The following is a 14612-nucleotide window of genomic DNA, read 5'->3' as shown; positions in this document are numbered from 1 at the left end:
GTGAGAAACCGATTTCTGATGTATAAGCCTCACAGTCTAAGGGAGTTTCTGTTGGCAGCCAAGGACACAGCCGGTAAAAGAACCAAGCCCATCAGCCATCACACAGACAACCCAAGGGGCAGTGGCACCTACAGATAAGTTCACTTCACACAGCACTTCTGGGCCAAGACAACTCAACTGCCATTTTCGAGAATCCCAATCAGCATTCCTAGCCAGCACTGGCCAGCGAGGCCAGGCCTGGAATGAAGGTGTCTTAATCACTAGCTAGAGAGCTGGCAAGCCCCTGAGAACCAGGAGGCAAAGGGTCTGTCTATCTTGCTCCCAGGAAATGCCTGCCACCTCTCTTCTTGAGTAGCCAATCTCTACCAAGTCCTTTCCTAGAGGAGGTGGGCAATGCGATGATAATGGGATGGCCTGTATATGGAAGCAGACTGCATAGCCTGCCAGGCTACACGCTCTCTTGATAGTTAACACTGACGCAGAGAAGATGGGGCCATGAAGGGTAGGTCTCTGTGTGAGATCAGAGCACCTAAGGGTGCAAGGGCCATAGGGTCCTAGGTAGGGGCCGAGAGCTCGGGCATCGGTTGGTTTCACATCGCTGTGCTCAGCCAGCTTCATCACTTACTCGCCAATCTATCTTATCTGTGTCTGTCACGTTCCTCCTGCTTAAAGTGGAAGGATGGAGTCCCCACTGCGCGGTCACAGTGAGGCTTGCAGCAGTCATTCAACACGCGTTCTCTATTCCTATTCCACATGCGAGTCCCTCGGCCTGCTGTTTCCTGGTCTTTTCCATAAAACTGCAGAATTCCAACCTGACAGTGCCACGTGCATTTGGAAGGCATGGGGATGGGGGTGGGATTGGATACTGCCGACTGACGGTGGCTGTGCCCTCGGACTGTGCACAGTGGCCTTAGTAACTGAGCCTGGTGTAAATGGGCAGGTCGCAGATCTATAAAAACTTGGTTATGGCACCAGAGCTCCGGGTATTATCTGGTAAGCACCCTGGAGCTGGTGGGCGAGGCAGAGCCATTGTTCCAGCAAGGTCTACAGAGGCGCCTGTTGGGGAGGGAGGCGGGCTTGCAGGCCCCTCTCAGTTTTGCTCTCTGTTGGTGGTAGCCATTTCCCCTCCCACGCGCCTCTGGAAATGCCAAGATCCGATGGAGTTATGAGTGGTCGTCGCTATCGTGGCTTCCCCAACTGTGCAACCTCTATGTACCTCGCCGGGTCTTCCTGGCCTGGAAGCCAACCCCCACTGCTGGATTGGGTCTTCTCTCCCAGAGAGAGCGCCGAAGCGCCCCCGTGGCGGGGTGGGGGCTGGGTGGAGGACCAGCGGGGGATGGGTGAGAAGCCTAGAGGCAGAAAAAGAAGGGAGGAGGGGAGGAGGAGTTGGAGGCAGAGGGAACAGCAGATTGTGCAGAGCCAATGAGAGCAGCAGGACGAGGTGGTACCAAATTCCCGTCGGCCAATGACTAGCCAGAGTTTACGAAAGCCTCATTAGCATCCCCCCTCCTCCTGACTGGGGATGGGACAATGCGGTGTTGGTGTCTGCAGTATTCTGACTCCTGGACACTGGTGGCTGCAAGCTGCGATTTTGGCGTCCTCTCGTTTCCTATCCTTATCTCCGCCCGCGGCTGCCTTGGCCAGCCAGCTTTTGATTTTGTATCTGGTCATTGATCAATAAAACGAACCTAAGGAAATATAGGACACGATTACCTCACTGCCAGCTCTGGCCCAGGGCTTGCACAGGGAGCTCAGGGTTTCTGCACCAGTGGGCTGCAGAAACTTGGTCATAGCACCCTCAGTCCCGAGGTCTGAAGCTCGCTGCACATTCTCATCCCTGGGAGCGTGACCCCAGCGCCCAACGCCAAGATGCCGGCCCACATACTGCAAGAGGTGAGCTCCCCTCAAATGACCCCTCTCTTTGAGGCTGGCGGGTGCAGATTGGACTTCTAGGTGGGTGGCTGGTTGGGGGGGGGTGGAGGGAGTTCAGAGCAGCTGGGAGCATTTAGCCATCATTTTCGAGTTTCTCTACCTTGCTTGAATGGTTGCTTCTTTACTGGGTGATAACACGATTTTTTACTCCGGGCAGTTCATTTCCCCCAACTTGTGTTTCTTAGTCTTTCAAGTGAAACCTGGCCCTCTTCGATTTCCTTTGTGGGTTGCTGAGGGTGCTGCTAATAAAACCTCTCTCCTGCCCCTTCAACATAAGGCTTATTCCTGCCAGTCTACGCATTCGGGGACCTTCCCCTTGTTCCATTTCGAGGTGCACTCCGCCGTCATGCAACCTTGACGCTGGGGTATGGCCGGTATTGCATCCTTCCCGCAGTTACAGTAGAGGGAAGTACCCCTTGCTGCCCCCACGCGTCTGCAGTCCTAATTCTCCACTCCCTCTCCTGGCAGATCTCTGGCTCTTACTCAACCACCACCACAATCACAGCGCCTCCCTCTGGGGGACAGCAGAATGGAGGAGAGAAGTTAGAAAAGAATCCTCACCACTGGGGAGCAGATGTTCGCCCTGAATTAAAAGATGACTTATATGACCCCAGCTACCAGGATGAGGAGGGGCCCCCGCCCAAGCTGGAGTACGTCTGGAGAAACATCATCCTCATGGCCCTGCTGCACTTGGGGGCCCTGTATGGGATCACACTGGTTCCGTCCTGCAGGCTCTACACCTGCCTCTTTGGTGAGCAGCTCCCCTCGTCTTGGGCCAGCACTTCGGGTTTCTCCTTGCTCTTAAAAAGGGTGACTTCTGACCCAAGGCAGCAGCCCTTTCTTTTTGGTTCCCGATGGAGCAAATGGGCTGGGAAAAGAGCCTAGTGGGATTAGCATGGGGGAACTTGAATTTTAAGAGTCTCTTAACATTGAAGCTGAGGCCACTGAACAGGGTTTTCTGTATGAGTCACTTGATGGCACCTGTCCCAGCCCTGCTGCCACAAAAGAAGCAGGCCCTGCCTAAAGGACTTTGGAACCAAGAATTAGAGCACCGGGCCTCATGGGCGGCAACCTGTTGAGCCCGGTGAGGGGGACAGAGACAGGGGATACTATTTAGGAGGAGAGAACCAAGGGGGTTATAAACACAACCGTTTGGACCTCTCTGCCTGGCCAGCCAGAGCAAGCTGGTTTGACCTGGAGGAAGGGAAAGCAGGATCCTGTTTAAACAGCTGCACAGGTGTATGGCCCCAGGGTTTGGCAGAAGCCAGTGAACAGACCATTTTTAGACTAGTGTTTCACCTTCTATTCTGCCTGCTGCTGCTCATCAGCGGTGCCCACGTCATGCTGTGGACCCTCCCCCAGCAAACACCACACCTAACACACGCCTCTTTGGCAGGCAGGCAGTAGAGGCTTGATCAGCTCCAACCTTCAGATGGTTGTGATTGTGAGTGTGCCACTAACTCAGCTCCACAGGGGTCCATAGGTACAGGTTGGTGGCCATGCTGCCCCCTGGATACACACATTCTTTGCAGGTGGTTTCACCTCTGAACCCTGAACCAGGAAGGGAGGAGCCATGAGCAAGGGGTTCTTCAACACAGTGGGAGGTTTTCTGGAGAGATTCTGAGTATAGGTACCAACAGCAGCTCTCTTGGAGGACAGTGTATGTATAGAAGGGCTGGTTGTCTTAAGTGTTAACTGCCTCTACCTCGGTCCTCCTAGGTCTTACAAGTGTTGAGACATAGTCCTCGAGAGTTTTCCAGGTTCCAAATATTCAACTCATAATCTTGACAACACACCTTTGTCAAGAGTAGGAAGGGAAACTTCTTTAGATTAGCTGTGTGTCCTGCCAGAGCTGAATAGACATCTTTGACAACACTGTGAGAGCCCTAATGGACAAGGTTCCCCCAACCCGTTTCTGAATTTAAAGCTATGAGATGTTATATACCCACTACTGGGGACACTTTTCTCTGGGAGACAGGGAAGGGGGTCTTAGTCTCCTGTGTGCTAGACTGAGAGGTGAACTGAAGAGGCTTAAGATTGCCTGGGTTCTTGTGTGGGCTCCATGTGTCCTGAGGTCCACCCTCCACTGTCATCCCCCTAAAAACATTGTCTGGGCTTTTGGATCCAATTTGCCTGGGTCATTGGCAGCATGAAAGAAGTGCAGATGTTCCCTTGGTGCTCTGATAAGGCCTCTGCTTTGCCCAACACACACACCCACACCCACACCCACCCCTGTGATACAGGGCTCTGGTTATCTTAGTACCATCACAGACATAGGTACGGTCTTTCATCCCACGGCCAGAATTTCTCTTAGTATGCTGTCTGTTGCTCCCCTGGGATCGTGTAGGAGGGACAGGAAGGGGCGAAGGAGAAGAGAGAGTTCTTAGGAAACTTATTATCTGTCTGCCGAAAGGCACAGAGCAGTTTGTACAATGTGTGGTGTCTCCAATGGCAACCAAGTTCTGTAGCCTCTGAAGGTCCTTTGTTTCTTGACATTCCTTGGAAGGGAATCAGTGTTAGCCTTTTCCACCAAGGCCCCAGCCCCTGTTTCCTAGTTCTGCTAATGGAGGGGGCATATGGGTGAACTGCTCTCCTCTTTCCCAGTTAGTGGCCAAGGAGAGACAAGAGAACTGGGCACACAGATCTTGGGGGCTGGAGAGTAGAACTGAAAGAAGGGATGGGGACAGAAGACCTGCCTTCAAACAGTAGTAGACAAACACCCTTTTCATCCAGGATCTATATCTTCAATAGTAATGTACGGTACTAATAGCACCCACCTTGTTCAAGGTATGTGGCCAATATGAGACTCTTACTATCCTTGGTAGAGTTTGAGCCACTCTGCAAGTCAGACTATCCCTTATACTGCTACAGTGTTGAAATGGTTTTGTGTCCCTGGTAAAAGCCTCATGTGTATAGTTCGCTATTCGGTGTTACCACTTGTTTTCTCCAACTAGCCATTGTCCAGACTGCTCTGGCTGCTGCTTCAAAAATGCCTTTGGCTGTGGGTTCTAGGCTGAGAAATGCAGTTTCCTGACCAGAACATCTTAGAGGACAGCTAGAGGTCAAAGAAGATAGGTCCTGGATGCTCTTATAGACTTGTGACAACCAGTGGCACAAAGTGGTAACATCTCTAAGGTTTCACAGACTAAGACATCCCAGGGCTTCAGGGAAAACCAGACCTTTACCCAAAGGCTAAACGAGAGGCTGACTGGTACTAGGAAACTGTCTTTGGCATACTTCCCTTACGGAACTGGCTTCTTGGTAATAACCCCAGTTTTCTTGTCCCACAGCATATTTGTACTATGTCATCAGTGCCTTGGGCATCACAGCTGGGGCTCACCGCCTGTGGAGCCACCGAACTTACAAGGCTCGGCTGCCCCTGCGTCTCTTCCTCATCATTGCCAACACCATGGCTTTCCAGGTGAGAAGCTGGTGCTGTTAGCTGTCTCCACCCCATGGCTGGCAGTCAGGGATCTTAGGATAGCCGATGCCCTTTCTAGTCGCCTATGGTCACCTAGACTGCAGACGCAGTGCTGAGGTCCCTACACCATAGTCCCTGGGAAGGGAAATAAAGGGTCCCCAAGTTCTAGTCACTTTTCATCTCAAGGGCCTGTCGTGTCACATGGCATGGCTGTTGTGGGTCTTCAGTATTAAGGATGGGGCACAAGAGCCAGTACTGACCCTGATTTCCTAGATCACAAGTGAACCGTTCACTCACACATTAAGGTGACTGTCTGAGACTACACCACAGTGGAGCAGAAGGGGATGTGTCCTAGACCCTGGAACTCTGTTGTTTTACAACAGATACTAATCATGTAACTAGACTAAGTCTTCCCAGCCCTCGGAGGTAGCAGATCCTGTAGTTACTGCCTCTTGACAGATGAGGGGATGCCCAGAGATGGGCTCTGTCAACACTGCAGTGCTGCCTGAGGCTATGGTGGGCAGTAAAACATCTTGAAGATTGTTCAAACAACAAGCTTTAGCAGAGCAAGGATGGAGAATTAGAGAACTGGGGGGGGGACTCTTGGGGGTACTAAGCTTTCAGGACACAGCATAGCCAGTGGGGAGTTTAATTTTACAGCAAGAGGAAACTAGGAAACCCAATTAGTCCCCTCTGGTTAAGATTTGAGGTGCTTACCAGTTATGCCTAATTGTCTCTGGCCTAGCAACTTTATCTTTAAAAGATTCTTGTGACAAAGGGAAGGAAGAGACACTGATAGACTTCTGAAGATATGGCAGGACCCAGACAAGTCCAGAACTCCTTTGGAAACGCGCCATGCTCATGCGTTAATGCTGGCCTTGGATGCATTCCTGGCCAGTTTCTGCTGATTTGCACCCCAGGACCCAAGGCCACTTGCCTCATACTCTAAGCCAGAAGATAAGACAGTCCACATGCACCCATAGTCCCATAGTCACTGTTTGAAAAGCTGCTCTGGGATAAGCAAGATGACTCAGTGGGTAAAGAAAGGTACTTTCTGTCAGGCCTGAGAACCTGGGCTTGAATCCCGAGAGCCTGCTATGTGGAAGAGAGAACTGAAACTTGTCCTCTGACCACACAGGTGCTGTGGCACCTATACGCACACACACACACACACACCACACACTCATACACTCACACACACACCACATACACACCACACACACCACACACACACACACACACACACCACACACTCATACACTCACACACCACACACACACACACACACACCACACACACACACACACACACACACACACACACACACACACACACACACACACACCACACACACACACACACACCACACACACACATACACACCACACACACACACACCACACACACACACACACACACACACACACACACACACACACCACACACACACACACACACACACACACACACACCACACACACCACACACACATACCACACACACACACACACACACGCACACACACACACACCACACACACACACCACACACACACACACACACACACACAAAACACACACACACAAAATTAGCTTTTTAGAAAACCCACCATCTTACTTGCTAATGAAACATGTGTGTTTCCTGCTGTGACTTCCTGCTCTCTCCTTCCGTACAGCCTCAGGAAGTGACCATGCTATTCCTATGCTCTGGGTCTTTAAGTTGCTTTTCTGTATGTACTTCTAAGGCAAGGCAAGTGTGAAACAGGAGAGCCTCTCAGCTTCACCCTGTGCATTCTTGAGCCAGAGTCCTGGGACTCTTAAGTTGGACTGAGAGTTCCAGGCCCTGGTAGACACCTAGACCCTTGCATTCCCCCAGGAGAGCTTCTTTTAATACTGGGGTCCTCTTTCCTGTCCCTCCAGAATGACGTGTATGAATGGGCCCGAGACCACCGTGCCCACCACAAGTTCTCAGAAACACACGCTGACCCTCACAATTCCCGCCGTGGCTTTTTCTTCTCTCACGTGGGCTGGCTGCTTGTGCGCAAACACCCAGCTGTCAAAGAGAAGGGTGGAAAACTGGACATGTCTGACCTAAAAGCCGAGAAGCTGGTCATGTTCCAGAGGAGGTGAGTGAAGAGGGGTGGCCCTGGGAATGTGAGGTTTACACTTTCTGCCCTTTTTTCTTAAGAATTGTAAAATTAAAGCTGTGACTTACTGGGTCTACATGTCCAGATCATTTTTAAACCTATTTTTAATTTCCTATGAGCCACAGAGGTAAACTAATTTTTCTTTGTTTGTATGTGTTATCTGATTGGAGCCAATTAAATGCAAAACAGAACAAAAGCCCTGTTTATTGGCCTAGAAAAAAAAAAAGAGAGAGAACTGAGTGTAACGGATACCTTATCTTGAAGAAGTAGGTAGTCTAGTTGGGAACAGAGAGAAAAGCTGAGTAGCCTGATAATAAGCATGCAAGCCAGGGTAGGTTTATACCGGACAGATAGATACAAAGAGCAGGGAGATTGCTCAGGGAAGGGCCTAGGAGAAGTGGTGTTGAATCCATAGTTGCATGGAGATATCACAAGTGTTTCAGAGGTGGACTTTATAGGCAGAATGCAGTGAGCTAAAGCCTTAAGAATGTTACAGGAATGAAGCCCTTTGCTTGAAATACTCGGTGTGAGAGATAAGAGCAGTTAAGACACACTGCTGATGCCCTTCCTGTAGAGGCGGCCCTACATGAGTAGTTAAGTTAGCAACAGAATTACTAAAGGGTCCGCTAGGAGCTGTTGCTCACCCATGGGAGGGGTACAAAGTTGGATGGTAGGAGAGACCGAAGCCAAGGAAGCAGAGGTCAAAGTTGATGGGAAGGAGTTTGATGCGGGGAATTTTCCAGGACATAAAAGTGGAAGACACGGTTACTAAAGGACACAGGGGTCAGTTCCCTTGGAGTTTCTGGTCTGCATGAGGGAGAGGCCCACAGTTGATCTGGGACACTCAGTGTTTTGGGGTGGGCCAGCAGAGCTAAGAACGCTGGCTGGTAGCAGGGAATAGAGGCCACATGCCACACCTACTGCACCTCAGGCTCCAGTGGTCAGATAACAAAACACAAAGTCAGGACAGCAGCCTGGGAAGCAACTGTGATACTAGAGCCATTTATTGCATCCATATTGCCCCATCTAAACGGTGAGATAACGGCACTTGCTCTCAAATTTTGCACCACGTTGGTTTTTTTTTTTTTTTTTTTTTTTTTGTGGGGTTGGGGGCTGGTTCCTGCTACTCCTTTCTCATGGTAGAGGGGCAAAAAGCCCTGCCTGCCAGGACTGGACAGTCCACAGGAGAGTGAGAGAGTCCTCTCGGTACTCAGTGTGCAATCTCTCCACGTAGGTACTACAAGCCCGGTCTCCTATTGATGTGTTTCATCCTGCCCACGCTGGTGCCCTGGTATTGCTGGGGTGAAACTTTCCTGAACAGCTTGTGTGTTAGCACCTTCTTGCGATATGCTGTGGTGCTCAATGCCACCTGGCTGGTGAACAGCGCCGCCCACCTCTATGGATATCGCCCCTACGACAAGAACATTAGCTCTCGGGAGAATATCCTGGTTTCAATGGGAGCTGTAGGTGAGTAGGTCCCCATCATGACCATATCTGGTGACTTGCTGCTGGAGATGCTTGGCTAGGAGTCAGACAAGTCAGAATGATCTGAGTTTTTTATATTTTCCACTATAACACTGGGGGTAATTTTATTGAGGAAGCCTTTTGAGAGGCCATGACATCTCCGAAAAGAGTGAAAATCTGCCTATAATGGGCTCCTTTGAGTTTTTCTCATTTCTTAGTTACTTTTGGTGGGTCTGCAGTCTCGTTCAGGGCAGGGGACCATAAATAGAAAAGTAGGGTCATCTCCATGAATGTAAGTCTCATGTTTTTATTTAGCCATGCTGTATAAAAGGCAGAATGATTACAGTGTAGTGCAGTACATTTCAAGTATGTGACATGGATAACACTTCTATCTCTATAGTATACTTGGACGTGGCTTATCCATTAGTGATGCCTGTGTGGTGGCCATTAGCTCACGGGCCTTCTCCCTCCCTCCCATCCTCTTCTCTCTTGTCCTTTGTTTTTCTATTGTCTCCTATTTTGTGCTAGAGCTCCCCTCCCCACAGCTTAAATTGTAGTCAATTCAACCTGTAAACCTGGTCTCAGTTGTCAGTCCCAGCATGGCCTCTGCTACCAGTGCCCACATCTTTCCTGTCCTTTCTAAGAAGAGAGTTTGACAAAAGCCCTGAGTTAATTTTCCCTATGCCGGGCCATGGCTTCTTTTCTTTAATGGTAAGAGGTGTTGGTCATCCAATGACACTGTTCAGATTGGTGGCTCATCTCTGTATAAAACTCATTAACTTAGGCTGTGTTGAATATTATTTTTTTAATTAATTTATTTTGTATGGAGTGTTCTGTCTGCATGTTTCCCTGCAGGCCAAAAAAGGGCACTGGATCTCATTAGTGATGGTTGTGAACCACCATGTGGTTGCTGGGAATTGAACTCAGGACCTCTGGAAGAATAGCCAGTTCTCTTAACCGCTGAGCCATCTCTCCAGCCTGTGTTGGATATTATTAAAAGTGTCTTTTCTGGGTTGGCATGATGGTTCAGCAGGTAAAGGCACTTGCCTGACCAGCCTGAGTTTGAACCCTGGGACCCACATCGTGGAAGGAGTGCAAATTGTCCTCTGACCTCCACGTGTATGCATGTGTATATATACATGCAAATATTAAAAATAAAATATTTTCCTTCTTATAACTTATGTGTATCCCTCTTTTCAGGGGCCAGCCATTGCTTGTGTTCTTTAATTCATGTTTGAATGAACCATTCTCTACAGTGCTAAGATCCTCATAGAAATGGAGTAATTTGCATAAGATATATAGATCCCATAATATCAATAGAACTATGATGCCTTTGAGGGTGTCTGTTTGTAAAGTAAAAATACTTAAGTTATTCATTCACTCACCTACAGTCTGATTCTCCAGTGTTTAAGGAACCCACTCGGTAAGAGGTGTGCAAAGAGGCGGAGGCGGCAGCAATCACGGAGCCCCCTAACTGCTCTCCTTGCTTGTTTCCAGGCGAGGGCTTCCACAACTACCACCACGCCTTCCCCTATGACTACTCGGCCAGTGAGTACCGCTGGCACATCAACTTCACCACGTTCTTCATCGACTGCATGGCTGCCCTGGGCCTGGCTTATGACCGGAAGAGAGTGTCTAAGGCTGCTGTCTTGGCCAGGATTAAAAGAACTGGAGATGGGAGCTGCAAGAGTGGCTGAGTTTGGGGTCTTCCAGTTTCTGTTCCAAAAGCCAGCTTGGCAGAGGCTTAATGTTCTGTTAATTAACTACTGAGTATTGCTACCCAGATGCTAAAATGATGACGTTAACCCATTCTGGTACAGTATTGTTAAATGGACATGTATTGGAAGTCAACAGCTCTTCCCTTTCGATGCTAAGCTGATCTTACCTTCTCTTTTCCTGTTGTCTTTTTCTTTGCTTTGTCCCTCTTGACCTCATCTCTCATTGCCTCCCAAGCCAGCAGCTGCTCCGCCATAGATCAGCATACCAACTTTCTAAGGGTCTAAAAGTAAAGGTTTGTGCCCTACCCCCAACTCTTAGCTATTCTGAGTTAGAGATGCAAGAAAACATTTAGAGATTTTTCCTGTTATTTTTAGCCCAGGTTTTGCCAGATGGAATGGAAAGTAAATCTTGCGGGGCCAAATTCAACATGCAGGCTGTGATTCATCAGAGATGTGGGAGAGGGGACTCTCTTGTGATCAGGCTCAGCTCTTGTCTCGCAGAGGCACCAGAGCCTTTCCACAAAGCGTGCCTCCTCTCCTAATTCTGAGTAGGTGACAGCTACAGAACTTGGTGACACTAGAGTACAGTAACACATGTCAGTATCTCGGTGTAGTTTAGGCTGAAGATTTTTTTAAAAAGTAAAAAACTGTGGGGAAAGTGGTCTCTACTGAAAAGAGATTTCATTTCCTTTAATAAGAAGGGTCAGGTGTGGTGGGTGGCACACGGCTTAAATCACAGCATTTGAGCGGCAGAGGCAGGTGGATCTCTGAGTTCCAGGTCAGCCAGGGCTAGACAGTGAGACTTTGTCTCAAGTAAATAAATAAGTAGATTGCAAGGACATCTTGCAAGAAGTCTTTGGGTGAGGCATGTTTGCAATTGATGAGGACAGTCACTCATAGTTTTGAGCATTCTGTGGATTGCACACCCAACTCTTAACTCCTGCTCTTCCATCTGGTTGCCCCCGTAAATTAAGGATGGCTGTGGTGTTTCCATACAGCCAACAATGGAAGTATTTGAAGAATTGAACTTAAGCCCCAGTTAAAACTGAAGAGGCATAAAGTCTGTCCTGGATCCTGCAAATACTCACTTGAGTGCTACCCTCTGAAAAGAGACGCTGAACGCATGGTCTGTTCCTCCCACTGTTGGGCAGCAGGTGGAAAAGTTGGAAGACACTGTAGGCAGCTCCTAATAGCTTTCCAAAGGAAAAGCTGCTGGGAACATACTGCCAGGGGACTTCAGAGTTTTGGGGTGCTCTAGTGAAACAGGTTAGATATTAGCTCTTCATTCTTTATCGTAAGGCTTCCCCTACAGTACTGACTCATGGCTCATTGGCTCTTTGACCATCCAGCCTACCTGGAGGACTCTGCCTAGGATGCATGCCCTGAAATCTCTTAGCTCTACCATGGCTGCTTCTTTTTTCTACACATTTTTGTGGTATGGTTGTTTATTTTTGTTTTTTTGGTGTTTTTTTTTTTTTTTTCTCTTTGACATTTAGTTTTGCTCTAGGCAGAAATGTCCTGTGTGTTTACAGGCACTAAATGTGCAGTCCCAGCAGCTTCCTTGTGCAGAGATACAATGCTACATCAGTAGTAAGTCGAGCTGGCTGTCCCTTTCCTGTAGCCTTCAGATCCTCCACCTCTGTCCCCCAGGCTTCTGACAGTCTGGAAATAGTAAAGAAAAGGTTTGGCAAACTTTCTAGAAACATCCATAACTCAGAGAGGCTCTTTGTCTCATGAGTCACTCCAAAACAAATGCTCCTGTTGTGCCAGTGTGCCCGGGGACAGGACAAGACACAGTTCCTATTTTTTAGCCTCAACATGCTCAGTGTTCCTTCATGTTCAGCAAAGCTCCATGGGCTCATCTGTATCCTGGGTGAGGCTATGGTGCTTGCAGAAGGATGAGACATGCTGGCTAAATGGGAAACACAAGAACCAAGGTCCTGGTCTTAAGTGCCTCAGTGGGATCCCGTAGACCGCAGCCACAGTCTGTGGCAAAGCTTTGGCTAAGATAGGAGATCTGAGATGCCATGGGCTTTGGATAAGAGATTTTGTTCAGCAAACTAATTGGCCTATCTATCCTTGCTGTTGTAAGATTGGCTGTACCAAATGCTATACATACCACTGAGCCCCAGTGGTTGGACCGAACAGTCTTCCTGCGTTAGTTGAATAGACCCTTCAGGAGCTCTATGTGCCCACATGAGAGCAGCCTTATCCTTTAGCTGTTCATTAAAATAGAACCCTATGTGGCCCTATTCCTTGGAAATGCCTTTTGGGTCATTTAAGTTCCACTGGTTAGCAGGTACCCACTTAATAATATGCGAATAACAAAAGCGACTTTCTCTTCTAAGCTGCCCCATGGATCTGAACCATGCCGTGGCTGAGGACCCCATGATATTTGTATCTGATAATAAGGGTGGTGTACCAGCTCACTAAGGAATACAATACTACTTTCAAGATTTTAAAACTCAAATCAAGTGACACATTAATAAGAAACAAAGGTCTGATTGAGTGACTTTCTAACAGTCCTTGCCTTGTGGACACTCTCAAATCTGACTTGGGTGCCTTACCTCTTCTCTAATCTGTTGCTTGTGAGCCTGCACTTGCTTCCTCTATGGGGTCCCTTAAAACCGGAGAGCCTGTAAATGTGGCGGGTGTCAGCTGACCTGGCTGGAGGATTCACTGTACATCAATTTGCAGTATTCCCTCTGGAGGCTTCATTTCGGGGACTTTCCTTAGGGCTGTTTTGATGAAGTGCCCGTAGCTGATGGATGGTGGAAGTAATTTGAACGTATTGTGATTCGTAGGTTTTGCTCTTTGTTTTAAGATTAAACGCTGGTTGTAGCATTTAAAGAGAAAGCTTTTCTTCATGGTTTGCTAGTATCCTGAGCGTCGTCTTTAGTTGAAATAGGTTAGTAGAAAGTTAAGAAAGCAGTGGCATGTTATGCGGGTGGGGCAGGCCAGGGCCTCCTACCACTCTCAGTTTTTGTAACAGTCCCACTCTTGACAACAAAGAATTCACTCCTTGGATAAGGATGTTAACGAGGGAAGTGCCCTCCCGACCTAATCAGCTCTTAATGGTCCCAGCTGCCAACACTGTTGCATTGGAAATTAAGTTTCCAACCCATGAACTGTGGGACAAACTCAAAACCATAGCACTGGACATGTCACTTAACAATAATGTGACTCAGTATTACTTCTGTGAAACTGGGATAGTAATCCTGGCCTACCTCATTGGGTAGGTTTGAGCATGACCAAATGCTCTTTATAAAACATTTGGGGACCCTCAGCCGAGGAATATTTAAGTCCTGCACATTTTTATAGTAACTGTCCACCGTGGACTTGACACGTGCCTATGCCCCAGATGACATTGACTTTTCAGAGACTGAACAGATGCGACAGATAATGTATATTCACTGCTATGAAAACATGCAGGGCTCCATTTCCTTCCTTGGGTGGGATTTTTCCTTTATTATGTGCAACAGTAGTTATTTGTAATCTAATAATTTTCATTAATACCAACTCTGGAAGTATTTCTACTCATCTGAGGTTGTGTTTATTCATAATAAAATGAAATGGATCTGACTGCAATATGTCTCACAGTGTTTTGACTGGGACATGGTCTCCCAGGACCTGTCTGCTTCACCACCCTACCCAGGTCCTTCACCTTTGAGAGAGAGAAAGAATTTAGAAGTCACGAGGTTTGAGTCATACCCCAGTAACCTGCTCTGCCTTTCTTAGGTGTAATTAGGTTCAGTTCCGGCAACAGGAAACCAGTAGTCAGTTGGCGGTAAATCAAAAACATCACCAGCTGACAGACACCTTGGCTTGGACAAGTGCCAGGTTTCTGTCTATCTCATGGCCAAATGGATCTAACCAACATCGCCTGAAGGGCAGATGTTCCCTGGCAGCTCAGGTTGAGCATTCCACCAGC

The 14612-nt window shown here is 48.3% G+C and overlaps 1 protein-coding gene across 1 annotated transcript; it reads left to right on the top strand.

Annotated features, from left to right (window-relative positions):
* The first annotated feature begins 1536 nt into the window (after positions 1-1536).
* On the top strand, positions 1537-14269 carry LOC100750890 (stearoyl-CoA desaturase 2). Its single transcript, XM_027407237.2, has 6 exons — positions 1537-1893; positions 2401-2683; positions 5223-5353; positions 7273-7478; positions 8734-8966; positions 10461-14269. Exons 1-6 carry the CDS (start codon positions 1870-1872, stop codon positions 10658-10660), a joined length of 1077 nt encoding a protein of 358 aa, XP_027263038.1. The 5' UTR covers positions 1537-1869; the 3' UTR covers positions 10661-14269.
* The last annotated feature ends 343 nt before the right edge of the window (positions 14270-14612 follow it).

The sequence above is a fragment of the Cricetulus griseus genome, chromosome 3 (genome assembly GCF_003668045.3).
Source record: "Cricetulus griseus strain 17A/GY chromosome 3, alternate assembly CriGri-PICRH-1.0, whole genome shotgun sequence".
NCBI lineage: Eukaryota > Metazoa > Chordata > Mammalia > Rodentia > Cricetidae > Cricetulus > Cricetulus griseus.
Note: the sequence above shows the minus strand (reverse complement) of the source record. Positions and strands in the feature narration are given on the sequence as shown.